Source organism: Clytia hemisphaerica, unplaced genomic scaffold, assembly GCF_902728285.1.
Source record: "Clytia hemisphaerica strain Z4C2 unplaced genomic scaffold, Clytia hemisphaerica genome assembly, whole genome shotgun sequence".
Lineage (NCBI taxonomy): Eukaryota > Metazoa > Cnidaria > Hydrozoa > Leptothecata > Clytiidae > Clytia > Clytia hemisphaerica.
Window position 1 is genome coordinate 1,774,137 of NW_027103852.1, and position 26,511 is coordinate 1,800,647.

At 36.0% G+C, this 26,511-nt stretch overlaps 3 protein-coding genes across 6 annotated transcripts in view; 2 read left to right on the forward strand and 1 right to left on the reverse strand.

Moving 5' to 3' along the window:
* LOC136807994 (mitochondrial inner membrane protease ATP23 homolog) overlaps positions 1-25,222 on the forward strand; it is a 46,415-nt gene extending 21,193 nt beyond the window's left edge. For 3 of the 4 annotated variants that reach the window (XM_067064627.1, XM_067064626.1, XM_067064628.1), the window contains exons 3-9: positions 16,483-16,561; positions 17,436-17,481; positions 17,761-17,845; positions 18,456-18,590; positions 18,781-18,867; positions 19,718-19,867; positions 24,051-25,222. In XM_067064627.1, coding sequence (XP_066920728.1) covers positions 16,498-16,561; positions 17,436-17,481; positions 17,761-17,845; positions 18,456-18,590; positions 18,781-18,867; positions 19,718-19,861 — 561 coding nt within the window. In that variant the 5' untranslated portion in view covers positions 16,483-16,497 and the 3' untranslated portion in view covers positions 19,862-19,867; positions 24,051-25,222. Of the gene's footprint in view, positions 1-16,482; positions 16,562-17,435; positions 17,482-17,760; positions 17,846-18,455; positions 18,591-18,780; positions 18,868-19,717; positions 19,868-22,835; positions 22,907-24,050 lie in introns of those variants that run through there. The other variant, XM_067064625.1, reaches the window with a different exon arrangement.
* Positions 273-10,329, reverse strand: LOC136807991 (tryptophan 2,3-dioxygenase-like). Its single transcript, XM_067064623.1, has 14 exons — positions 10,228-10,329; positions 9,653-9,710; positions 9,220-9,295; positions 9,003-9,070; positions 8,316-8,381; positions 7,813-7,874; positions 7,525-7,600; positions 7,282-7,392; positions 3,119-3,226; positions 2,585-2,641; positions 1,892-1,946; positions 1,499-1,636; positions 1,123-1,213; positions 273-674 (listed from the first exon to the last, which is right to left on the reverse strand). Exons 1-14 carry the CDS (start codon positions 10,260-10,262, stop codon positions 473-475), a joined length of 1,203 nt encoding a protein of 400 aa, XP_066920724.1. The 5' UTR covers positions 10,263-10,329; the 3' UTR covers positions 273-472.
* LOC136807992 (ribitol 5-phosphate transferase FKRP-like) lies at positions 13,262-14,600 on the forward strand. The gene is made up of 2 exons (XM_067064624.1): positions 13,262-13,646; positions 13,746-14,600. Exons 1-2 carry the CDS (start codon positions 13,361-13,363, stop codon positions 14,540-14,542), a joined length of 1,083 nt encoding a protein of 360 aa, XP_066920725.1. The 5' UTR covers positions 13,262-13,360; the 3' UTR covers positions 14,543-14,600.
* Positions 25,223-26,511: the final 1,289 nt, after the last annotated feature.

A 26,511-nucleotide genomic window follows, 5' to 3' on the forward strand; every position in this document is an offset into this window, starting at 1 on the left:
ATCACTGTTCAAGACCAAAAGGACTATTTAATAAAAAAGTTATTCGAGAAAACCATTTTGTAGGTTCATTAGAATTTATCCTGCTTTTCTTTTTGCCGATGCTCTTTAGAATATATGGTGGGTTTTTTTGCGAAAGAGTCTCTTATCTAAAAAAGTAATCGAAATGCTTGTAGCCCAAAAAATCCTCCTTACAATCTCTTGTATCGATCGTTATTGTTCATTATGGGAAGTACGAATAAATGCTGCCCCTATTAACTACAGACACAGCAACGTCAAAAGTAAACTTTGTACAAATATATTTCAAAAAGCTTAAAAATGACGTACAAAAATAATGAAGTAATCAGTTAAATTGACCACGAGTTGCCCTCCCCCCATTGTCCAATTGATCATTTGCCTTGGTAGTGGGATAATGTATCCGGCTCCCTTCCAAGCCTTGATTTTAATCTAACACCAATTCCCAGTCGGTTGTTATTTATCTCTCTTCATGGACATGTTCCAAATCCTTTGAGTTTACATTGACGTAAGGACTTGTTGTAAGGGTTGCCACACTGTATGGTGGCATGATCACACTGGAAAGTTTTCTTCTGACCGAGGTGTTGATTTGTGGGATATACTCTCGAGGGACCAAATAATTTGAGAGGTTAAAGAAATCCAAAAACGCTTTGTAGCGGTCACTGTGAAGGAAAGAAAAAGTTTTCTGATGTTGATGGTTTGAAACCCTTTCTAATTTATCGATTGACATAGACCTTAGAGGACGAATAGGCCTTCATATATGCTTTTTTAACTAGTAAGGGTAGCGGACAGATGGTAGGAAAATATGTTTAAAACGAAAAAAACATGCAAGAGTTTTTTTTATCTTGAGTCTCACCACCACAAGGCCCTTATTTGAAGTTGCTGATGTCAGCATTTTAATATTGGGTAATTACTCAATGACGATGACAAATTGATGGTTTAATCGATTAATTGCATCTCTCTTAATGATGGCGGTATTAAAAACACAACAAAGAGATTTATAAGATAAGAAGACTGGCCTTGTCGCTAGCACTCAATTTTTTTACGTAGTAAATTTTGAGGTAATTTCACGCCGTATACAAGTTGTGGGGCTAGATTTTCTCTATTTACCTGACAGTAGCACGAAGATATTGATATCCTGAGGATCCTCCACTCCCAGCTTTCGTACCCAACATCCTTTGCACCAGTAAGACGTGATTGGCTTAAATGGTAAAGTGATTAAAGTAATTATTTAGGGGAGTTTTGTAAGATGGGGAAAAGGGTTGGTATTTCCAATTGTCGCCTTTTGAAAATTTGAACTTTGTGGTACTATTTATGTTATGTATGTATTATGGGGACTATCACATGGGTAGAAATTTTAGAACAAGTTTTAAAAGCAAAGTTTTAGAAGCTACATTCTTTCAAATCCCACTCGCGGTTATTCCATCATAATTTCTAATCTAATCGAAATTTGGGCGTCAACTTGCTTTTAAAAGAATTTCCTTACATCTCCATTTGATCATGAGGGAATCAATGTCCATCAACAACGACATCATTTGATACGGTTCATGAAACAATAATTCGTCTCGGTAATAATAAATCATCAGTGCTCCTTTCAATGCTTTCCATGATAAAGTACGATCGCCTGAAAAAGTGTTCTAAACATTCGGTAGTCTGTTTCTTAACTTTCATTTTTTCCTGGAAAGTTTTGACCCCGTAATATGAAACATATGATGATGCGTAAAAAATATACACTGGGGTAATGATAAGAATTTGATTAAATTCATCTACGGGAAGAAATAATTGGTAATTAGTCTGTCGTCCAGAAGTTTGAACCTCAACAACCACTAAACAGATTCTGAAACTCCATGGGGTTTGGAAGCCAATAAAAAAATCTCACCTTTTGCTAATTTTGCTTCATATTTTTCTTCGACTAAAATGGTTTCAAAATTTTCCTAAGATACAGAAGAAGAAGTTCAATTATTCAGTGGTAGGATTTCTCAAGAATCTCATATTGAAAAACATACTAACCATTAACTCTGATGATACCTCCATGAGACTTCTCTGTAGTGCCTTGCAAGTAGTTAATTTACCTTGGGGAAAAAAGTCGGGGTTTTCATCAATTAGGGGAACTTCAACGGGGTAAAATTCCGAGGGGCAAATCACTTGAGAAATGGTGTACGAGATTTATGATTTATTTTTGATTTATGATTTATTTTTGATTTATTTTTGATTTATAAAATTGTGTACGAGATTTATTTTAGTGATTTGCCCCTCGTAAAATTCCGTCATATAAAAACAATTTTTACATTTTTCCTCGACCAAATCTACAATTTAGTCACTTATACCCAGACTAAATTTTCCGAAGAAATAGTTTCCTCCATTAGCGAGTTAATTTTGTTTAATGAAGGCGTAAGAATGTTGGATTTGAAGTCTCTGCTAGTATAGAAATTCGAGTAAAAGTTTTGGTCCGGGAAAAACCTAAATTTGTTGGGTGATGGAAATTTTTTCGACGGGGGGTATGTGAATTAAACTCACTCTAGAATAAGATATCAGTCTTTTTCTTGAGAAAATTATTCTCAAGGTTACTCACCTTATTTTTGAGGTAAGCGCGATGCAACGACTCTTTTAGTTCCGGATCTGACACATCCTGTAAAAAAAAATTCGGTATTTTACTAAGACTATATTCACACGTTACTGTTCCGTTTCGCTCCGGTATGATTTCGTTACGGATCGAGTGTGTTCATATTGGTTTCGGAACGTTTCGGAGCATGAAAACAGAGCAGCTCCGTTCCGATGAAAACAGTGGAATGAGAACGTCTTCTTTTTTGACGTATCGAATTTTGACGTTCACACCAGTTCACACTTGTTTCGGGACCGTTTCGTTTCGTTTCGTTTCGTTTCGTTTCGTTTCGTTTCGGATCGCAACCGTAACGTCTGAACATGATCTTAAACTACCTTACAATAAGCATTTTAGAAATAGTCGCTCGAATTTAGCCAATAGGCAGTCTGAAAACTTCTATGAAGGGTGTTTCGTTGTTCATTCTGAAGCACATTCATTTGTTAAAGAATACCAACAACCTGATTAAGAACACCATTAGGAAATGGGAAAGTGAAACATCCTTACAGCATCCAGTTTGGATTGCTCTTCAAACCATCGACGACAGTTTACTTCGAACTTTTGCCAAAAACAAATATTCGAGTCCTCTAAGCCGGGATTCCTTTCCAGCCAAGCCTAATAGGTAAATATACAACATTTTCGTGATTAACAAAAGATAAGTATGACTGAAATCCTTGAGTCAATAGCTTTTATTATTATTATTATTATTATTATTATTATACAGATTTACAAGCTAGGCTCACAGTGGGCCTCTAACCGATCTTATTTTACACTATTCTTGAATCGTATTTTGAGGGATGGTTTTCCCATGCATCGTTGAGGTTTTCTTTGAAGGTCTTTATAGACTTTGCTGAAACGACATTTCTCGGCAGTCTATTCCAGGTTGGCACACATCTGTAATAAAAGGATTTCGTTTGAGGTCCGTGGAAACCGTCATTTGCGAAGTTAGGTAGAAGCTCATGGGGGTGTCTTCGATTTGGACGCGTACGTTTACTCAACTTGTCAGGTATTGTTGTTTTATCGTAGTAGTGGAGGTGTTTGTAAACCTGTACCATATCACAAAAACGTCTTCGAAATTCGAGTGTTGGTAGGCCGAGAATTTTGAGCCTATCACTATATGAAAGGCTGCGGTACGTTGGGGCCAATCTTGTTGCACGTCTTTGCACTCCCTCGAGTAGGTTGACGTGTTTACGTAATCTTGGTGACCAAACTGATTGTGCGTACTCAAGGTGTGGTCGGACAAATGTTGAGTATAGTGTACGGAGGATCTCTGGAGTTAAGTTGGTGAAACCTCGTTTGATGACACCAAGCATTGAGTTGGCTTTTTTTACTTGATTGGCTATATGGTCTTCAAATGTCAATTCAGCATCAACCAATATACCCAGGTCTTTTTGTTCAAATACGTGCTCAAGCTGAATATCACCAAGACGATACGGATGAGCGTGTTTTATATTTACGAATTTGCCGATTGTAAGAACGTGACATTTATCCGGATGGAACTGTAATAGCCAATCAATGGACCATTTTTCGAGTGTGTCTATATCACTTTGTATGGCAAGGGAGTCATGGACTGAAACTACCTCCTTGAAGATCTTTGTATCATCTGCGAAAAGTAGCAGATCCGAAATCACCTTGTCAGGCAGATCATTTATGTACAGTACAAAGAGTAGAGGGCCCAAGACACTTCCTTGTGGTATTCCACTTAATACACTATCCATGTTGGATTTTGCTTGGTTTACTTTTACCAACTGCTTTCTTCTACTCAGAAACGATGAAATCCAGTTCTTTATTGATCCAACTATGCCATACCCTTCTAGCTTTTTGCAAAGCCTACGATGAGGCACTGTATCAAATGCTTTTGCGAAATCAAAATAGATGCAGTCTACAACTTTTCCGTCTGATATACTTTCACAGCACCTGTCGACATATTTCAATAGTTGAGTAACAGTGGAACGTCTACTGATGAAGCCATACTGCTTATCTGATAAAAGGTTTAAGTTTGTCAGGTGGTTTGTGATATGTTCTCGTAGTATCGACTCCATCAGCTTGCAAACCACGGATGTTAAACTCACTGGTCTGTAATTGATGGCCAAGTTTTGCGCGCCTTTGTTCTTGAAGATGGGCGTGACGTGAGCAACCTTCCAATCCTCAGGTAGTACCCCTTCAACCAGTGTCTTATTCATAAGCCTTGAAAGGGGCTCGGAAATTTTGTCGACAAGTTCTTTCAACATTCTTGGATGTATTTCATCAGGACCAAAAGATTTGTTTGTATCCAGATCTTTGATCTTCTTACTTATCATATCTTTAGTTATGATGATGTCTACAATATCTTGTTCTGTTCTTCGTGGAAATTCCGGAAGTTCTCCCTCAGGCTCGATGGTAAAGACACTGCAGAATTGTTTTTGGAGAATGTTTGCTTTCTCGTGTCTTTCGTGACGTAGCGATGACTTGTCTTTAGGTGACTCGAGAAGTGACGAAACACCTGTCGCAGCTTTCATCTTACTTCTTACATGCGACCAAAAGACCTTTGTTGGGTTCGTTTTGGCTTTAGTGCATATGTTTCGTTCGTATGTTCTATGTGCTTGCGACATCATCCGGTTTACCCTGTTACGTGATGTAATATATGTAAGCCGATAGCGACTCTTTTCCTCTGGACACAAGGCTCGGGCCCATTTCCTGTGCAATCGATTTTTTTCGCTTACTTCTCTTTGAAGATCATTTCCTATTGGTATAGACCCCTTGCTCCTCCAGCTCTGACAATCAAATTCTTTCAATGGAACAAATTGATTTCTAAGTTCTAATAATTTTTTTTTAAATGATTGCCAAATTTCCTCTACAGATTTTATGTCCATTGTATTGAGTAATCCCTCTTGCCATTGATGTGCTACAAGAGACTGTTTCATTGCAGCATAATTACCATCGTTGAAGACGTATCGCTTTGAGTTAACTTTGCGCTCAGTGTAGCAAGCAAAGGTGAAAGCCAAAACACTATGATCGCTCTTCCCTAGTGGGCTTAGATATTGTAAGTCACATATTTGATTCTCCTCGCCCGTGAAGATTAAATCAATCGTAGATGGGTCATCAGTTCCTCGACAACGTGTTGGCTCATTCACGTGTTGATGTAGAAAGGAGTCACGGATTGCATCTAGAAAATGCTCTTCCTTACTCTGCTCGATGTGCGGTGTGGTCCAATTTTCCCAGTTAATTGTTGGGAAATTGAAATCACCAATCAAACATCTGTGAGAGTATTTCTTGTCTGCGGCAATAGTCTTCGTGAACGAGTTGAGCTTTGCATTGTTTTCTTCAGATGAATCTGTTTTCGTTGGGTTACGATAGAGACATGCAAAAGCTAACAAATCTCTGTCGGCGAGACGGACTTCGATAGTACAAGCTTCCTCAAACTGCACCGGTGAGATTTTAACAATCAGATGCTTGATGGAGTTGTGTGCCAATATTATAATACCACGTCCTATGTACGTATCTGCATTTGTATGGTTGACTAGTGTGTACTCGCAGAATTCGTATTCGTGTATGCGTTTTAGCCCACCTACCTTTGTTTTGACTTCACAGATTGCAATGATATGCGGCTTCTCTTTCTGCGCGTGGATTTGTAGTTCGTTTATCTTCTCAGGTGTAAGTTGGTCTGCGTTGGCATACATGATTTTTATGTCCTTCACAAGTTTCTTTTTCTCTTTGGATTTGTTTGACACCATACGATTCAGTGGAATGTTGTCGATTTTTTTCTTTTTTCGCTTTTGTTGTGTTTCGTTTTTGTTTTCGAATTTTTCTTCTTTTTCGTTGTTTTTACCAGTTGCATTTACTGGTGTTGTTGAAGGTTGGAGGCCTTCACCTTCCTGATGCCAAACCCGTTTTTTGAAGACCCACGGACTCTAAATATTCCATCTGTTTTCCCTTTGTTATTTTCGTTCAAGTCTTTTGCTTGTGCAACCAGGTCTTTATACTTTTTCCTCAGGTCTTCACATACACTCATTCCTTTGTACGTGTTGTGATGTTCTCTTTTTCTTTCTCGCTACCCAATGTTACCAGTATTGGACGAGTCTTTCCTTCAGATTTCGAACCAAGTCTAAACAATTGTTTGATGCTCACTTTTGCCCGGAGGTTTTGAATGAGCGTCCTCACATACTCTTCATCATACTTGGGTGCATCTTCAGCTGGTTCTTCAGCCCCGTGGATTATGATGTTTTTCGATCTTTTTACTTTCTCTCTTTGTTCTGCCTCTTCTTCTTCATGTACTTCTTTAACGGCAGTCTTAATACATTCGTTGGATGAGACAGTCTCTTTTCTTCAACACTTCAATAATACTTTCTTGCTTCCTTCAAACTTATTAATATGGGAAGAAGAAAAAGGATCAAGGGTAAGTGGAGCTATTCAGGGAGAAAGAGTGGCACACTCCCCTACCTTCGGATAAGATAGCTATCGAAAAAGGAGCCTTCGGGTCGCCTCCGACTGCGGTCGCAGACTTACTTACTTACTTATTGATATGATCAACACATAAGCCCTAAAACTGCTCATATAAATGTTGATCTGGATGTTTGGATCTCTAACTTTTGTGTGGACATTGAAAGTTGGTTTAATATAACTATTTTCTTCAATACCAATTAATCCAGCATTTTTTATTTTCTGAGGAATGACAATATGACAATACTCACTTCGACAAGTTTGAAAACAGAGGGTGATTTTTCACTTTCTTCAAGGGCTTGTCTCATTTCTCCCTCAAATACATTGCCGTAGTCTTGTTGGTTATACGAAATCCTGTTGTCCTGAAAAAGTCATTCATTCATTCATTCATTCATTCGTTCATTCGTGTTACTTCTGATCGTAAGTGAATTTTAACGAAACAAAAATATGGAACCATTAAGATTAGGTGGAATGATAGTAAGAAAGATACGTACCTTTAATACGCCCAATTTATTTTCAATCAGTCGAAATTGAAAACTCTGGAACCCCGATGAGCTTTTCAAGTGAATTCTAAAAATGGAGTGAGGTGATTATGTTGTTTGGTTTGTCAAATTAAAATTAAAATTTTTATAAATGATTGTAAATTAAGAGCTATATACTGTGATAGGTCGCTTGAAGCAATAAGCAATAAGTCTTAATTTTTATGATTCCCCTTTCTGATTGGTTCAAGACTAGCAGCCAGAGTTTTGTTTTTGTATTTTTTAAATACCTGAAGAACATACCTGAAATCTGAAAAATCCATCGGAGTCATAGTTTCCAGGATTTTAATCTGGTCAACCAATACCTGAAAAAAAAGACTTTTTGAGTTACTTTGTGATGGGGTATTTTACTGACCCTAATGTGTAACTATGGTAGTCCTGTTGCTTATTTCCTATGACTTTCTCTTTTATGCTGCGACCACTGACCTTTATATATAGACCTGGACCAAGCTATATCCGCCATCTTTGATCGAAAGTTTTTTTAAATTAGTACCCGTAAAGAAGCCACTGCAGTGTTAAAAATTAACATCTAACGGCGCTGCATCATCAAAAGTTTTCGAGGGAAAGTAGATCTAGCTATTGCTATTGAGTAGTGCCGCCATTAGGGTACCACTTTTCAAAAAACTCCGATCAAAGATTTTGCTTGACGGGAATTGAGAAACTTGGTCTAGGGTATATAAAGGTCAGTGGCTGTGACCAACATGAAAATGATGTATAGAACAATAAATGATAAGAATTTCACTCACGGTCAAAATCTTGACAACTCTTTGTAGCCTCGTGTTTATCTTCAACATCAACCGATCGTCCACTTTCTGCAATCATCAAAGTAAGAATTCATGTTTAAAGTTTCTTTTTCTTGCCTTCATCTCATTCTTCAGCTTATTCTAAGATAAGGTTTTGTTTTTGACTGTTAAGGTACTTTTAAGGCTGTCGAGACCAAAGTGATTTGTTCAAAGGGCTATAGAACACCCCTGTCTCAATACCTCAGTCGAGTTTGAATATTCATCTGGGTGACACTGAAGGGGCACTGGAGTATCAGCAGTTCTGAATTTTTGCTTTCATTCTCCAAAAACGACTTTCGGGTTTTTGAGACAAGGTTTGTTTTTCATTTCTTTTTTTGAAGAGTTTTCGACAGAGATTGGGCTCTTCCAGAAAATGTCCGTACATGGGGGGGGATGGAGGATATATTGTCCGGGGGGTAGTAAAAAATCACCAAAATTGGCCTTGTCCGGGGGTTAAATTTGCTCTATCCGGGGGTAATTTTGGTTGTCCGGGGGGTCAACTGATGCTTGTCCGGGGGGGGATAAAACCCGTTGTCCGGGGGGCCAAAAGTCACTTTGTCCGGGGGGTAAATCACTGAAACTCGCTGTATCCTCCACCCCGCCCCATATTCAATTTTTTTCTGGAATTTGGACTAGTTGTGATTTTCTTACAGGTGACATGAAGATTTCTCTGATAGAATCCAACTCGAAGATGATCTGCTTGAACCAAAGTTCGTAAACTAAGATAAATGAATATTCACAGTGTAAGATAAATGTCTTTGTTTCTTAATAGCTCTACTAGTTTTCGTGACTGTAAGCGAGAATGGTTGACAGGGATGAGAGTGAGTGTGGGTAGGATTGATTCATAAAGAAAGAGCTTTTGTTTCACCTTGATGAACGACGATGAAAAGATGTTCATCATGGACATTCGATGCTGGATGTACGTTCTTCAGCAACCCGTCCAACTGAAAGAAGAATTCCATGGAAGAATGAAATTCTAATCATTTCAATCGTTGGCTGTATTTCTTTGTACCCTTGAGTACAGGACTTGTTGTGACGCACTTTGCTCAGAATTGCATGCTCTATTCGATGGTATCGATCATTTCTTTTAAGGGGCTTAAAGTTATGTTTTGGTAACCTTCGGCCATGAGAAACTACTTTCAAACTTGCCACGAGTTCTTACGTCCCGCAAAAATACTTTCGATTCTCAGGGTTTACCACCTACTGAAATACAGTTTTCTAGTCCTAATACGTTTTGAAGAAATAGACGAGCATTTGTGGATCAAGGAGTGAGCAAAACAAACAACAAATCTTCTTCTTACACATAGATATTCTGTGTACGACAAATTCTCCGTCTCTTTATCCCGGCTGGCGTAAAATCTGAAATGGAAAATCAATGGGGACATTATTTCCTTGCAACTCACAGCCCCGGTGAGACTTTTTTTCCTCAGTGGGGATAAAAATCCCTTTTGAAATCCCAACGGGGATTGTTCCAATGTTAGAAAGTCCAGTGGGGATGGTTTTGGAGTGCAATTTTGAAACATTAAATTTCGAGTGGGGATGAAATCAAAGTCAATTTCCAAGTGGGGCTGAAATTCCAAGGTATTTTCCCACCAGGGATGAATTTTTAGCCAAATTTTCCATTGGGGCTGGGGTCCCAACGGGTCTGTGACACAGGGGTGTCTTACACTTCGATTGGTATCCACTTAAGTTGCCCATCTGTTAAGTGAAAACTCAATTTTAAGCACACAATATTGATGATTTCAGTGGCCCTTGTTAGTCTTTGATAGGCTCAACGTCTATACCAAAGTCCTTTTGATTTATGTTTCCTATGCAAAGTTTCAAGTTAGAATTCGGTCCACCCAAAAAGTTCATAATGAAATTAGAAAGTACTTACGCCTCATTGTCAGTGTTGGAAAAAGGACAAGCCATTCTTTTTATATGTTTGATACTACTTCTGTAAAAGATAAGAAAATATTTTGTATCTTTTCCCCTCCTTTTCGACATTTAGACGATCATCTTTTAAAAAACAACACACAAGATATGCAACATCCTCGATGTCTTTTCTTTTTAATTTCCGATTGTTCATTCATCCTCCAAAAGCAGGTAGAAATGTCATCCGATGTAAATAAAATTTACTGACCGAGCCACTACACTCCATGCGCTACTCCCCAGCAACGCGCGATATACCTAATCCAAAAAAGTTTGATAAAAATCCAAAGAGTGTTTTAAATTTTTAATATTTAATTAATATAACCATGCCAATCAGCAGGACAAAAACATTCTCTTGACCTTCAGTGAATTGACAAAAATATTTTCTTGTGTACTCCAGCTGATGTCACACACCTTTGGCCAACCTTCTCTCATTCATAACACTCAGTTATAATCAATAATGATAAAATAATGTTTTGATTTTGATAAGCCTCACTTGAAGGTACACGTTTTTTTTTTATAAGGAACACGTTTATAAGGAACTCGAGGCTGAAAATGGTTCAAAAAATAAGGAATTGTTAAGGAACTGCTCAGGCTGAGAATAAGTGGATTTGAAAATAATGCACCTCATTGGGACTAATTTGACCAAATTTTGATCTTTCAAGGGGCAAAAAGTTCAAAATTTCCTATGTAGTAAGGAACTCGATAAGGAACTTTGAGACTGAAATTCTCTGTAAAAATAAGGAACTCCAGGCTCAGAGTAAAGTTAAGGTTCCTTATAAAAAAAAACGTGTATATAAAAGCACACTATTGACCATTGACTGATTTAACGTCAGCCGAAAAGGAGCTGCTCAAACCTTGACAACATCATGTTTTTTGTAACCAAGATACACACATAAAACAAAATTCAACAAAAAATTGAAAATGATCTAATGCCTTGTTTTTCAATATTTTGAGACTAATTGTTCTTATAATTTTTTTGTTAAAATAAACAAAACTTCCAAAAAGTTTAGATCAATATATCCTTGACGTTCTTTTACAAACCTCAACCATGAAATATTCTTACAAAATAAAAATGTTTTATGATGTCAAGTTTTTTTTATTCATTGTGTTAATTTGCTGATACGTTGAAACTGTTGCAAAATTTTGATTGCTGGGTCAAGGATGTGTCACTTAAGAAAATGTCAGCTACCAACACCCTCTCCCTGATACGACTTTTTCAAAGACGAAAACAGATTAAAATTCGAACTTCTGATATTTTTAAGGAGGACTACACCTAAAAATAATCTCAAAAAGTATGGGCGTATTTTTTGGTGCGCTAACGTCTAATCTACAATCGGTGCCGAAATCCCAAAAATGCTCAAAAATGTTCCAATAAGGCTGGGAAGCCACTTAACCCCTCCCAAATTGAAAAATCCAATGAAACAAAGTGGTAGTACTGAAACTGAAATTCTCGCCCGAGCTTTAAATTCTGAAAAACGTAAAATACCCAAAATGGCCAATATATTTCGGCGCCGATTGTGTTTGCTTCTTATCACTGAGAAGGCCGAAAATTCCAGTTGTTTAACGGACGACTTGAGTCCAAGCTACGTCATGTGTATGTTTTCTGCTTAGTGGTTCTATTACATAATAATTTGATGTGATGAGTTTGTTTATTTATCTTGTCAAATTTTGTTATTTTTAGGAAACATGCAATATGGACAAAAACATGTGTCTTATTCAACTTAAAAAATGAATATGTGATTTTCCCAGTAAAAAAACTGAGGCTAAATAAAACTTAACAACGTCAACGACAACTAAAGTGTGTCTCAAACGTATTTGAACACTTCACTTTTTTAACACACACTTAGCTCCCAATTATGCCATGCCCATAATGCTATTAATAGCTACAGGTCACTCGAGTTCTCTATTTTCAATGAACTAATAATAATTTGCTGCAATAACTCGGCAGTGACTTTTCTCGGTATGCACGTTTTTCCAATAAAAGCATCCAAATTTTTTGAAGCCTTCAGTTGCTCTTAAATTTTTTAGCTTTAACCCTTTAAGTGCCAATGTCGTATATATCAGACATGGGCTATGTAGGAGGGCGAAGCCCTCCTGTAATTCTTAGTTTGAGTTAGAAATCGTCATTCTTGGTCTAACTCGTAGGAATCGGATTGGGCTTCATAGCCAAGCAAAAAAAAATCAAAAGTGAGTCTTTTCAGCGAGATTTTAAGCCAAAAAGTCAAAAAAAAAGCAAAAATTTGACAAAAATTCACTTTTTTAAGAGTTTGACCGTTTTTTGACCATTTTTGGTCAGCGAGTGATCCAAGAACCTCCAAATTTGGAATTGGCCCTGATTAACTTGATTCTGTCCTCCAGCGAATTAGTTTGAAGTTTTACCACCCGGCACCTTTCTATCATTATTAGCGGGCCTGACTGCTTTAATTTCCGTTACCTACCCCCCCCCCTAGCTGCCGCCCACCCGCCCTTCCTAAATCGGGCGGCACCGAAGGTGCCTAAAAGAAAGAGGAGACTCTAAGCTAGCTAGCGGGCTATAAACGAGCTTCTAAACTCCTTCTAGATCGGAGATATAAGCCTTTAAAGTTTGAACTAGCAATTTTCTTTAAAAAAACTTAGAAAAAAATGACCGTGGCACTTAAAGGGTTAAGCCTAAAAATATTCTTAAAATGTTCACCATTAGTATCATGCAATTTCCAAAAAAAAGGGTATTTTAGCGTTCGCAAAGCCTTATGTTCTTATATTGTTTGTTCTTATTAAAATAAATATATGGTTATGATGGTTTGTCTTTCAAATTAAACACAAGATGTTAAGCGGCAATTATACTGAATTATTCATCTGCTTAATTGTACACGCTGAGAAGGCGAGTACTTGTTTACTGGTCGAACATTCGAATATTGTTTCCAATGCTTTCTATGTGTGGTATATTATATCCAAACAAGAAATATTTATTTTGAGATATTAGCCGTAGTGTTCATAGTATGAATGAATGGGTGTATCTTTTGTGAAGAAGGAGGCTTTCAAATCGATATGGAAACAAACATTATATTAGATAATTATTTCATGTAGACATTTCAAACATCGTGGATACAAATGAAATGAAGACCAGAATCCTTCTTCTATCGTTTATCATATCAATTGTTTACTTCACGCATAATTTATGGACTGCGGTAGAGTTGGAGGAGAGAAGGGCGAAGAAACGCGCCCAAATAGAAGAAGGGCGTCGAAACGAAACGCCCCCTTTAATGAATGAGACAATGAGAGCAATCATTGAAATCAATAGAAATTGCACTGAACATTTTTATGATATCCCTGAATGGACTTTGCAAATCTTCCAAGAGAAAGATGATAAATGTGCGGAGAAACGAAAAATCCTTTTCAAAGGTAAGAACAATATCTTTCAAAAGCGCATTCTCACTCATAAATAAATCTTTAGTACCTATACTAGTTTCTGACTCACTTATTATTTTCGTCTTGTTTTAGAGAACTTAGTGAAAACCTTGATCCGTGGGCGAGGCTATGAAAATCTTGGCTGCCGGAATGATACACCAAAATGTGCAGAGAAAGCACATTACAACCAATACAATAAAGTGCGTGTGAACACACCTCCATGTTGCCGTGCCAAAATCATCGAAATGTTCAAACATACTACGAAAGCCCTTTCGAGAGATAATATTACTCATTTCTTACAGTTCGGTGCATTGATCGGTTACTATAGGAACAAACACGTGGTGCCCTATGATTCAGATATCGACCTCTACATGGATAAAGATTATTGGATACAGTCTCATCTGTCACCCATTATTGAAAACCTTCGAAAGACTTACGGCTACCGATTCGAATTTCATGATGGCGGTATGAAAATGAAAGTGTTTTATAGCCATAGCAACAACAATAGTATAGACATATGGCCTTTCAAAGTTGTGTTTGATAAGCAACAAAGACCATTTGTGAAAATACCTCATGGAGCCGCTGTGAGGCAACCAATGGCCAACATTTTCCCCTTGAGGGCGGTCCAGTTTGAAGGTATTTGGACCTTTGTGCCCAGGAAGCCGAAAGAGGTTTTAGATCTTCAGTATGGGGAAGGTTATTGGGAGAAGGAGTTAGATTGCAAATACTTTAACATTGATGGTCATTGTATACCACAGTCCTTGAAGAGAATGAGAACAGACGTTGCAGACGACCACGTGATTACATATCTACTTGGATTTTTATTACTTTTCTTGATACTAATGATATTGTTGTTCGTTCTGATCATTAAATGTGTACCCAATAAATAATGAGGTCATTAAATGTGTACCCAATAAATAATGAGATCATTAAATGTGTACCCAATAAATAATGAGGTCATTAAAAGTGTACCCAATAAATAATGAGATCATTAAATGTGTACCCAATAAATAATGAGGTCATTAAATGTGTACCCAATAAATAATGAGATCATTAAATGTGTACCCAATAAATAATGAGGTCATTAAAAGTGTACCCAATAAATAATGAGATCATTAAATGTGTACCCAATAATAATGACATTAAATGTCCCCAATAAATAATGAGGTCATTAAATGTGTACCCAATAAATAATGAGGTCATTAAATGTGTACCCAATAAATAATGAGATCATTAAATGTGTAACCAATAATAATGAGTCATTAAATGTGTACCCATAAATAATGAGATCATTAAATGTGTACCCAATAAATAATGAGTTCATTAAATACCCAATAATAAGATATTAAATGTATCATTAAATGTGTACCCAATAAATAAGAGATCATTAAATGTACCGATATAATAATGAGATCATTAAATGTGTACCCAATAAATAATGAGGTCATTAAATGTGTACCCAATAGATAATGAGATCATTAAATGTGTACCCATAAATAAATGAGATCATTAATGTGAGGTCATTAATGTGTACCCAATAAAAATAATGAGATCATTAAATGTGTACCCAATAAAAATGAGCATTAAATGTGTACCCATAAATAATGAGATCATTAAATGTGTACCCAATAAATAATGAGTCATTAAAGTGTACCCAATTAATGAGATCATTAAATGTACCCAATAATAATGAGGTCATTAAATGTGTACCAATAAATTGAGATCATTAAATGTGTACCCAATAAATAATGAGATCATTAAATGTGTACCCAATAAATAATGAGGTCATTAAATGTGTACCCAATAGATAATGAGATCATTAAATGTGTACCCAATAAATAATGAGATCATTAAATGTGTACCCAATAAATAATGAGGTCATTAAATGTGTACCCAATAGATGATGAGATCATTAAATGTGTACCCAATAAATAATGAGATCATTAAATGTGCACCCAGGAAATACCCAGCTGGCACACAACGTGGTTTTTCTACGTTCATCTAACGTTATATGTGAACGTCAGATAAACGTCGAAAAAACGTTGTGTGCCAGCTGGGTAAAGAGATTCTTCTAACTTTCTCTTTTCCTCATACATCCTGCACATAGTCATAGTCTAAAAAGAGGTAACGAAAAGAAAATTTCATCAGGAAAACTTAAGTTTATTGTTTTTCGTTCTGTCGTACTGTGCTACATAATGAGAATATCAGTTCGGGAAAGGCTACATTCTCAATAGTAAAAAGAACATTAACATTTTACCTTAAATAGCTCCAAGTAGGAAGGATGGGAAATGCCATAAAATTCATCCTCTCCTCCCGTGAAGAGATAAATATATTGTGTCATTCGATTGAATGAAATACGCCCTCCGCCCACCACCCTTTTTTGTGTCAATTCCTTCCTTCTCCTTACTTTGCGCAATTTCACCCACATTTTTTTTTAATCCGATTTTCTGAAAAGTTAATCCGAAGGTTTTGAGTTTTGATGATACATCTTAAGTGAAAGTAACGACTTCGTCGTTCATGCCACATGACTGTTCCCAGGGTTCTTTGTGCTAAGTTGAACACTGTTGACCCGTCAGACTTGTAGGAAGTTTTCGTTCACTGAATCTCTGATTTAAATTTATTTTTATTGAGTGTTGCTGACGCTTCTTTTCTTTTCACAATTTGAATTTTAAAAACGGATGACTTTTTCGGTGTTTTAATTGATTTTGTTATGACTGAAAATTGAAACAGGTTTTTCCTTAAAGCTTGGTGTTCTTAAATTTGAGATTTATCACTGATAGATTGATAATGTTAGTTATTCCCTGAACCAAAATTCCATTTTTATTTTCAGATCAAGACCCCACCCATGCCGGGTGAAAGCGAAGAGCATCAGAAGTGCACACGTTTCGCTGAACGCTCATGTAAAGCAAGTAAGAATCCACGGTATTCCCTCTCTCTTCAACACTCCCATAGAACGGAATTTCTTTGGTTTGATATTCAAATCAATAGCTTTAGTACCTTAAGGGAAGTAATTTTCACGGTCGAAAAGAAATTCGAAAAAATCGCATTTCGCGGGAATTAATTTTCGTGCTTTCGCCCTATTTTGGACACATTTCTTTCATTTTCCTACGGTTTTTCCAAATTTTTTATGAATAATTACCATATTTGTAATTCTAATTTTTTTGGACAAAACTGCGAAAAAAATTAGTTCTCACGAAAATTAGTTCGCTTTATAACGTATTAGTTCTTAGAAAACAGCCCATGATGAATAGAATATAAGAAGTTAAACAATAACGCCATTGCAATTTAAAGTTATTATAACGAACTAGGTTTAGACCTTTGGAAAGCTGTGTGACTTATTAGAAAGTCATTCAAAAACAAACTCAAAAGTCTGAGTCTAAAATTTGAGTAAAATTTTAGGCGATATTTCGAAAAATGATGGTTTACTGTCATGCTTTGAAAATATAATGCAATTTTAAAGAGCTGCGATACAGAACAAGAAAATCTCCAACATTCTAGAAAACTAGTCTGAATCGCAGAGCTTTATAAAACAGTAGGTAGTATCTATACGAATCTGTACGAATCTGTATATTGTTGTATATTGTGACAGATAGGACGAGTGTTAGAAGTTTATTCTGGCTGAATCATGCCTGAACCCTTTCTCCTTGACCATATTTAGTTTGATATTCTAAGAATTTCATTATATGGATTGTTGATTATTGTTTTTCTAGGAGGGGGAGATGTGTGCTAGTTCCCTTTTCCTACTTTTCCATCTAATTGATCGACCTTTCATTCCTGTTTCAGATCGACAGGTGAAATTCCTTTTGCAATGCTTGAAGTCGAAAGGATGGTAGGTTTTTATCTTTTCGATCTGTTGGCTCGCTCCTTCCTGTTTCGCTTCATTCCACCAAAACAATCCAACAGAAAAAATACACAATGGGCTCTTCATGAAATTTTTTGTACGGAGGGGGGGATTGAAGGATATATTGGATATTTTGTCCGGCGGGTAGTGAAAAATCTGCAGAATTTGATTAGGGTTGATTTTCAATATCCGGGGGTCAACTGATGCTTGTCCAGGATGTCAATTTTTTTCTGAAAGACCCCAATTTTCTCAACTTCTCCATTTCAGTGAGGTTTCACTTGAAAGCGAAGGAATAGTATGTGAGCGTTGCGAAGATCAATTGTTGGGAGGTTTTGATCCATCTGCTAAACAAGTAAACTGTTCCTTTGACTTTACCTGTCTTCTTTCTGTTGGCATCTTGATCCATTCTTCATAAAATTCTCTCAGTTTTCTGATGACTTCCCAATAGCGTTCGCTTAATACCATCCGAAGAAAAATATTCCTTAAGTGGGTTAGTTTTGGTGTGGAATTAATTTGGAGATTTTTAGCGAGGATGGGAAATTTTTAGGCTCTGGTAAATTAAAGATTACTTGCTGGTATTTTACTAAAGAATGTATGGATATAATCTACAGAAGGACAAGCTTTTGTTAAATTTGGCGGGGATTTTTGCAAAAATTTGCCAAATTCATCAAATTTAATCCCTGCCAAAATTATTTCACCTATGTAAGGTAATCAACTTGAATATAAAAAAAGTTAAAGTTGCGAACTAAAGACGTCAACAAAAAAGGATGATCCGTTGAGCTTTTCTTCCAAACCGAAAACGTGTGTACTGAAACAATCTCATGATTTGCCCGATTGCCCTGATTTTTTTATTATTTCACTCTCTACGAGTCTTCTGGTGGAAGGCTGGGGGTCATCCAGAGACCTCCTTGAAACAAAAAGTAACTCATCAAATAACAATGGAGGCTTTTTCGTAATCTTAGGTTGTGTTATGCCAGAACAATTTGAAAACCCAGGCTGATATCGATCGAATTCTTTCACATGAATTAATTCACGCTTTTGACGTTTGTACTGTGAAGTATGACGTCAACGATACAAGACATTTAGCCTGTTCTGAGGTAAGCAAGCATACTATTCTCCAATTCCATCGCAAAATTTTACCTCTCCCTCTGGCCAAGTAATCCGCTGTTTGCAAGCATTGTTTTATGAAGTTATGTAATCATTGAAAAAGAAGGTTTTATTTCGAAGTATTTTCAAACCACTTTAACGTATTATGATTTGTTTTCCTTTTATTCTCTATATTTTTAGGTTCGTGCCTCAACATTGAGTGGGGAATGTTCGTTTTCTCGTGAAATGTTCAACTATTTCCCTTTCAAAATACGAAGACAATATCAGGTAACTACTAGTGATGCCGTTGTTTTGTTTTAAAAACACCATACCTGGTAAGTAAGATTTCTGTCCAGGCAAAAAGAAATTTGAAAATCGAACCACCATCCTATGACCCCCGTAGTATATGATGACCTTTTCTTTTTAACATTACAAAGATAAATCTGTTTTAAACGTACGAAACAAGGGTTTACGGCTGTTCTTACGTTAATAATTAGGTCAATATGCGGATGTAATTTGAAGGGCTGATTCACATCTCTTACAACAAAGACATTTTCAGAGATACGCGTAGGCTGCATCAGAACACAACTTGAATTGTTCAATGAGTCCTAACATGAAAGGGAATAACGCCAACTCTCAAGAAAAAAGCTTTAGATCGGGGTTGTCGATTCTAGCCCTTCCTACACCCTGGTAATACGAAACTCATAAAGGCTTAGTGCTAATAGAGTCTGGAATGAGATGGGCAAAAATGCTCAGTAAATAAAACCGCGAATAATAGAACTGATTCAAAACAGACTACATTGGTTTGCTTTGCGTTGGAACTAGTCTGTAATAGAAAGCCACACCTTGGACTTCTCTACTCTTTAAGAATAAGAATAACCATTTTACCTTATAAACCTTATATTATTTTTCCGAAACTCTTCATCTTGCATACGCACTGTACCAAAAAAGTTTTTCAACCGATAAGTTTTGAACACTCTTATGAACTTGTCTGGATGATTTTAGCCAGAGTTTCAGACGTGATGTCTAACCTCCGTTCAACGAATTTTCACTACACTTATACAAACTATTAGCTTAGAACCTTGGCTAGGGGGTGTTTTGAAAGATTCTATGAATAAATGTCTTCTTTCGTTTGAAGGAATGTGTGAAGCGAAAAGCAACGAACAGTATCTGCGCATCCAAACATCTTGATCGGGACGAAGCAAGAAAACTTGTTGAAGAAGTTTTCCATTCATGTTTTTATGATCATTCACCGTTCAAAGAAATACCGAGAAATAACTAGAGAAAGGTAAGAAGAGAGTGTCTTCAACAGATTTTTTAAATTCTGGTGGATTTTGACGGGAATTTAGTTTGGCGGATGATCTTTTTCAGAGGGAATTTAAATTGGCGAGATGGCTTGAAAAAATAAATTTGGCGGGAATTTAATTTGGCGGATGGTGGAGAAAATTAAATTTGGTAAAAATCCGCCAAATCAAGAATAGTGATTTCAATCACATTGAGGATACTTCAATTTTGAGTGATTTTTGCTTAAAAACTTCTACCTTAAACTTATACCCGAAACACGAAGGGTATGGAAAATCTTTCCAGTTTCAAAATGGAGTACACAGTAGTGTAATGTAAATCAGTATATCGTTTTGAAAGTCGAGAAAATGAAAACAATTAATCATGGTTCTGTCAATTTCCAGACACAATTGTATAATTGGCTAGACTAGGTAGAAATTTACATTTTATACAAAAGAATCCAAAAAATTAAAGCCTGGAAAACCCGAGTTAAAAAACCCGAGTTAGGAAAACCCGACTTATGAAAAACCCGAGTTATGACGTCATAGTTCGGGTTTTTAAGATGCACCTTAATTTTCCGAGTCAATTTTAACTTTGTCATTTTAGGTGGCACCTTAAATTTTCGAGTTATATAACTCGGTTTCTTTAGGTACACCTTAATTTTTCGAGTTACATAGCTCCTTCATTTCAGGTAGACCTTAAATTTTCAAGTTTTTTAAGGTGCACAATAATAATAATGATTTTCAATTTTGCAAAAATATACGTACGACCAAGATGTTGCTTCGCTCGATTGAGATCAAAATCATCGATTGAAGCTTAGATAAATTGGTACAACTGCCCTATCTGGGCAAGTTGAATACAGAGCTATATATCTCTTCAGTGAGGCCTATTCACTTCTGAAAGATATAACTCTGCAGGCAAAGGCTTGAAAACTCGGAGAAATTCTGAAAGGTGGAGACTAAGTATAGTAGACAGCATTGATCAGAATTAGATTGAGAGATATGAAATAAATTAAAAATTTATCTTAAACAATATTTGTCGGAGCAAAAGAAAAGCAAAAGTAGTGTTGTTGAAATGTGGGATTGAGCTTGAAAATAAGCTTGTGGTAAAAAAAGAAGTGAGATCGTGATCGGCTAAGGTATTTAAAGGTTCAAAGTAAAAAAAAACTCGATTGCTTGAAAAAATGACTAAACATGAAGCACTAGAGATATAATAATTTAAATTTGAAATATAGAAAATAGAATAATTATTATCTTATCGATAACTTGGGAGACTAGAGACTTGAAAGAAAATAGACAAAACTAGAAGTAAATTGCGACTTGGATTGGAGAATTGTGGACATAATGAATTATTATTGATATAGAAGTCTTCCTAGTAGTGATTGTCAAAATGTCGAATTTGTCGAGTGTCATAAACTAATGTTGCATAATATATATTGCATCTAATAAATATTTTTTAAAGAATTACAAAATTTAATAGAATTAACCTCTTCCCGAATAGCCTTTGGGATATCATTCAAAATGCGACTTGCCTTGCCAATAAACAGTTTTTCAGATACATTACATACATAATTAGAATCAATCTCTTCAACATTTTACGCATGTACGATATATGGCCTCCACTGTATGCTGTCCCTGTGCCGCTCTATTCGAAGAGAGAAAATTACGGTATGATTGACCATAAAAATAACTCGAACATTTAAGGTGCACCTTAAAAAACTTGAAAATTTAAGGTCTACCTAAAATGACCCACTTATGTAACTCGAAAAATTAAGGTGTACCTAAAAAAACCGAGTTATCCATAACTCGAAAATTTAAAGTGTACATAAAATGACCGATTTAAATTTAACTCGGAAAATTAAGGGGCACCTTAAAAAACCGAGTTATGACGTCATAACTCGGCTTTTTATAACTCGGTTTTTCATAACTCGGGTTTTTTAACTCGGGTTTTCCAGGCCTCTAAAAAATTCACTATGATATCAGCGCCCTTTAGCATTCGATTTTTTCACATTTACAACAATATTCTGTGCAAAACTAAAAGGTATGTGATTAATATTAATTATTAATATGACTTAGTATGACGAGGTATGTGATTTTTTCACCAGTTTTTCATCCTTTTAATAAAATATCCTTACTTTGAAAAATTAGACCTTGCTCAATCAATATATTAGTAGTTTCAGAAATCTTGAAATATCCAAAGTTGGTCGTTGGTCGGGATGAAAAGACATAGAGTGAAAATTTAGTTATGGGGAAAGTCTGTAAAAATTATGTGTCACTGTGTTCGCCTCATCTTCTCGAGTATCGAACACGATTGCAGATAAATAGAAAATTCAGTGTCTACCCTGATTGAGGAAATTTAAAAAGGTTTTAAATTCTAAAGAAATTTTTCGATTTCGATTTCCGTAACTTTATCCGCAGAGTTATGACTAATCAAAAAATCGTACTTTTTTAAATTTGAAAATGATTAGAAATCAAGAAAGAGGCTTTCACAGTACGTTGGTTTAATTGACTGCGAATTGAAGATCGAATGTGATTTTATTTTTCTATAAATCTGACATTTCTATTTCATTTCACTTGAAGATGTTTTTGTTGTTGATCACTGAGCCAGGCGTGCAAAGCATCTGAATTTCGAAATGAAAAGTATCTCTCTCTTAAAAGGTTCATTGTTTGAAATTTCTCAGTGGTACAAAAGCTAACGAGGAGAATCTTTTTAGTCTTTAAATCTCTAAATGTCCTCGAAATAAAACTGTTGGACAGGGAAATTCTCAAATCTCGCTATTCTTTTGTGACTTTCTGACGGGGGCTTAAAGTTTTTCATTTCATCCTTAATCTTTTGTATTTGAACCAAAGTCTCAGTTTTTCAGTTTAAAATAACCGTTATCAGATATATTAGTTTTTTGAATTTATTGGGAAATTATTTTTGGAAAACGGGAAAATTAAGACCCCCTTATTGAGTTGGTATGGTCTCTCGGTAAAATAAAATCTTATAAAGCTTTGCCATTAAGGGTCTTCATTCTTTAATTCTAATCAGTGGATCTTAGTTAGAGGTAAGACTACTTTTTGGCCCTTTTCTTCCTTTCTTTCTTCTCTTAAAAGCTTTCGCTTTCGTTTTCTTTTACGTAAGCATACGATTGATGTAGAATGTAGAATCTCAATGTTATGAAAATGTAGTTGGTCAATGTGTGTAAGCACTGACAGACTTCGAATGTTGTTGGGAGGCCTCTAATTAGGTAGGAGTGTTTTTCAATTTTTTTTCATACGGCCATATGGTTAAATCCTTAATCTCAGAAGATCTCCCACTTAGGTATTAGAAGGATTGAGCTATAACTATATAACTAGTCATAAAGTGGAAATTTTCTGATGACACTATGAGCCGAATTCTATTTGGCTCCTCGACATCTATCTATCCGAAAAGGAAAAGTGTGCTGGCTCCTTTTGCAACACATGGTGTAATTTGTAGTCATTTGAATAAATACTTGATATTCCCTGAGTCCCCATGAACTGTTAGATTTGAATGACATTTGGTAGAAATCTTCTTTCTATGAATAGCTGAGAGTTCCTTTTATAATTTCTTGAAAAATTATGTCTTTGACCCTTGAGACCGGTTTTAAATCAGAAGAATGAGCAATTAAAATCGACCTTCAATACACCTTTTCGATACTTATAGCCCACTTAGGTATTAGGGTTTTTTTCAATTTTACTTCAAGTTCCTATTGGTACTATGGCAAGCGTCTAATACAATATCACATGGAATTTTTGAAGGCCTTCGAAATATTGCGACTCCTTATTACCCAACTCTTGTTCAGACTCAATACCAAAATAAAATTCCGTCGTTTGCGACGACAGGAATCGTCTAAGTTTTTATTTAATTCGCTTCCTAGACTTAATACCAAAATAGTTTTTATTTCAAACATTTTGAAATTGGCGTTATTGCGATTTATTTTATGAAATTTATAGGAAGTTATACGAACTTTATTCTTTGTTTTTCGCAATACAACCGTTATTCTCAAATCTCGTTTTCTGTCTACGCCTTTGTACACAACAAAAGAAAGGTACCAAAGAATTTCCGTTTTTTCGGCCACGAAATTCAGTTAACGGTCCTTTCTTGGGAATTTTTTTATCTTTCTCATCTGTCGTTAGAAAGAAAGTTACAAAACGAAATGTTAATTCAAGAAAACTTTGTTTTTTCAGTTGAAGAAGAGAGGGAAAGTATGAAGGTGAAATATTTGGTTCTCCTTTGCTGCTTGTTTGGGCTGACCAGAACTGCTCCTGCCAAGAAAGAAGATAAATTACCTGTCCGACTGTATGGAGAAAGTGGCCGCGAGATGAATGAAAAGAAAGAGGCAATGCGCTCAGGAAAGGATAGTGTTGCTGAAAAAGAAGAAGGAAAATTGAAGGCAAAGAAAGATGCGGATGAAGATGTTCACAATTTTTTGAAATCTCAATCGTTGCCATTCATGTTCCAAAAGAAAGATGAAATACCTTTCCATTTCAAGAAAAACACACTGCCGTTCCTTCACATGAAGAAAGAATCGATTCCGTTCCATTTCCGCAGAGAAAACATACCGTTCCATTTCCGCAGAGAAAACATTCCGTTTCATTTCCGCAGAGAAGCATTGCCGTTCGCATTCAGTCGTTCACTCGAAGAAGAGGAAATCCCTTTCCATTTCAAAAAGAAAGAATTTCCATCTTTCCACATTGGGAAGAAAGAGTTTCCAGTTTTCCACTTTGGGAAGAAAGATGAAATCCCTCTCTTCCACAGCAAGAAGACAGTTCTTTATCCAGAAGTTGACGAAAACGAAGTGCTGCAAATGCTCAACAGTCTCAGTGACGCCCAATCACCCTACCACAGAATTTTCCAAAGACGTGAAGCGAATCCTTTATATGCGAATATTGGAAGGTACGGTCGTCGCTCGATTCCCCGATTGAATCGATATGGGAAGCGTGCGGTGTTCTTGTCAGATGTAATGGACGAGCGCAAACCTATACCTCTTCAACAAGCCTTCAACCTTCGATTACCGTTGTACCAGAAACGGGATGGCGCTCTCCCCTTACCTTACGCTTTCGACAAGAAAAGAGAGTCCACACAACTCTTCGGTAGAGATTATCTCAAATTGGGGAAAACTAAAAACTCTATGAATAAAATCGTCGAGCTGCAATTTACTCCTTTCTCTCGAAGATACGGGAAATAACTTTTAATATTCAAATTATTAATTCTAGTATTAAAAGGACAAAGCGCAGTGCGTATTTTTTATTTTTCAAGGGCAGCATAGATGAGAGATTGACTTTAATCATGACAAATTTTGTATAATAATAAATACCTATTTGTTGAATTTAGGAAAAAGTTTTTGCACAATGGAGAACTTATTTTCTCATGATTGTCATCTTCCCCTTGCACTCCTTTTTAGCCAAGATATCTGAGGGATTTTGAAAAAACCAAAGCCTCGAAAGGTAATTATTTCAATTCTAAAGTCTAATTTTGAATTTCTTACTCTGAGGTGCCAAACCTAAATTGTTGCCTCCTCGATAAAAGTTTTCGTCAAACAAATTTAAGTTTTTCATGATTTTCTAAAATAACCCCTAAACAATCATTGTTGGGTTCTGCCGTTGGCCAAAATTAAAAAATATGTCATCTCGTCAAATCTAAAAACTTTCGATTTCAGGATTTTTGCTGCTCCCCAAAATAAGTTCTAAGATTGCAATAAACAAGATGGATGGAAATACACGCTTTTTATATAAGAATAGTGTACTTTGGATGAGGGTCAAGTATTCTAAAGTACCAAAATTGAAGGTGAAATATTCTTAACGTATTCTTCCATTTTTAGACTTGACTTTTCTACAAACATGAGAAAAGATCAATTTGAGAGTTTTGGACTGAGTGAACATTTGGGTTAAAATTACATTTATAAATTATTATTTATTAATAACATTTTTACATCATTACTTCCTCAAACCATCAATTTATCTCTAACAAAGGATCCTTTTTTTCTGATAACCAAATTTCAAAATGACAGAAGACTGTGAAAATCTGTGAAATTCACCCTAGAGGGTATTCTTAGGGTATTCTTACGATTTGGCCAATTTTCACCCTGATATTCTTATAGAAGATATTCTTATTTAAAAAAAGCGTGTACACTTTATAAGGGGGGTACTAGGGTTGGCGGTTGAGGGGTATGTGCGGATGGGACCTCCTTTGAGAGACTGATTTTTGCTGAAAAAGTGAGCCTTAGAGAGGTGAAAAAACCGACCCTTACCGTCTGCACATATCCAGCACCCATTTTTGCTTAAGTACCCCCCCCCCCCGGAAGCTGGGTGAAAAATTTTTAATATGAGGTTGGGAACATGAGGCTTCCAGACTTTAAAACATACCATTTCTTAGGAAATTAGATCGAAATGATCACAAAATGTTGAAAATAAGAACATATTTAGGCTAATTAACCAAAAAGTTAAGAGCGTCCCAAGGCTTCAAAATATTTAACGCTCTTATACAAATAATACTCAGGGAAAAAAAGGAAGCATTAAGATTAACGTTGTTAAATCCTGTGACGCCCAAATTACTGCCATCTAAATCAATAACATACCTACAGTTATCTGTATACTCTTGGCTACCACAAAGAAGATGTGTAGGGGTACATTTGACTATTTACACATC

Coding starts and splice junctions, on each gene's coding strand:
- LOC136807991 (XM_067064623.1), bottom strand. CDS start 10,262: ATGGCTTGTCCTTTTTCCAACACTGACAATGAGGC. Junction 9,071..9,219: donor TTTCATCGTCGTTCATCAAG/GTGAAACAAAAG, acceptor CATTTATCTTAG/TTTACGAACTTTGGTTCAAG. Junction 675..1,122: donor TATCTTCGTGCTACTGTCAG/GTAAATAGAGAA, acceptor TTTCCTTCACAG/TGACCGCTACAAAGCGTTTT.
- LOC136807992 (XM_067064624.1), top strand. CDS start 13,361: ATGAAGACCAGAATCCTTCTTCTATCGTTTATCATATCAATTGTTTAC. Junction 13,647..13,745: donor ACGAAAAATCCTTTTCAAAG/GTAAGAACAATA, acceptor GTCTTGTTTTAG/AGAACTTAGTGAAAACCTTG.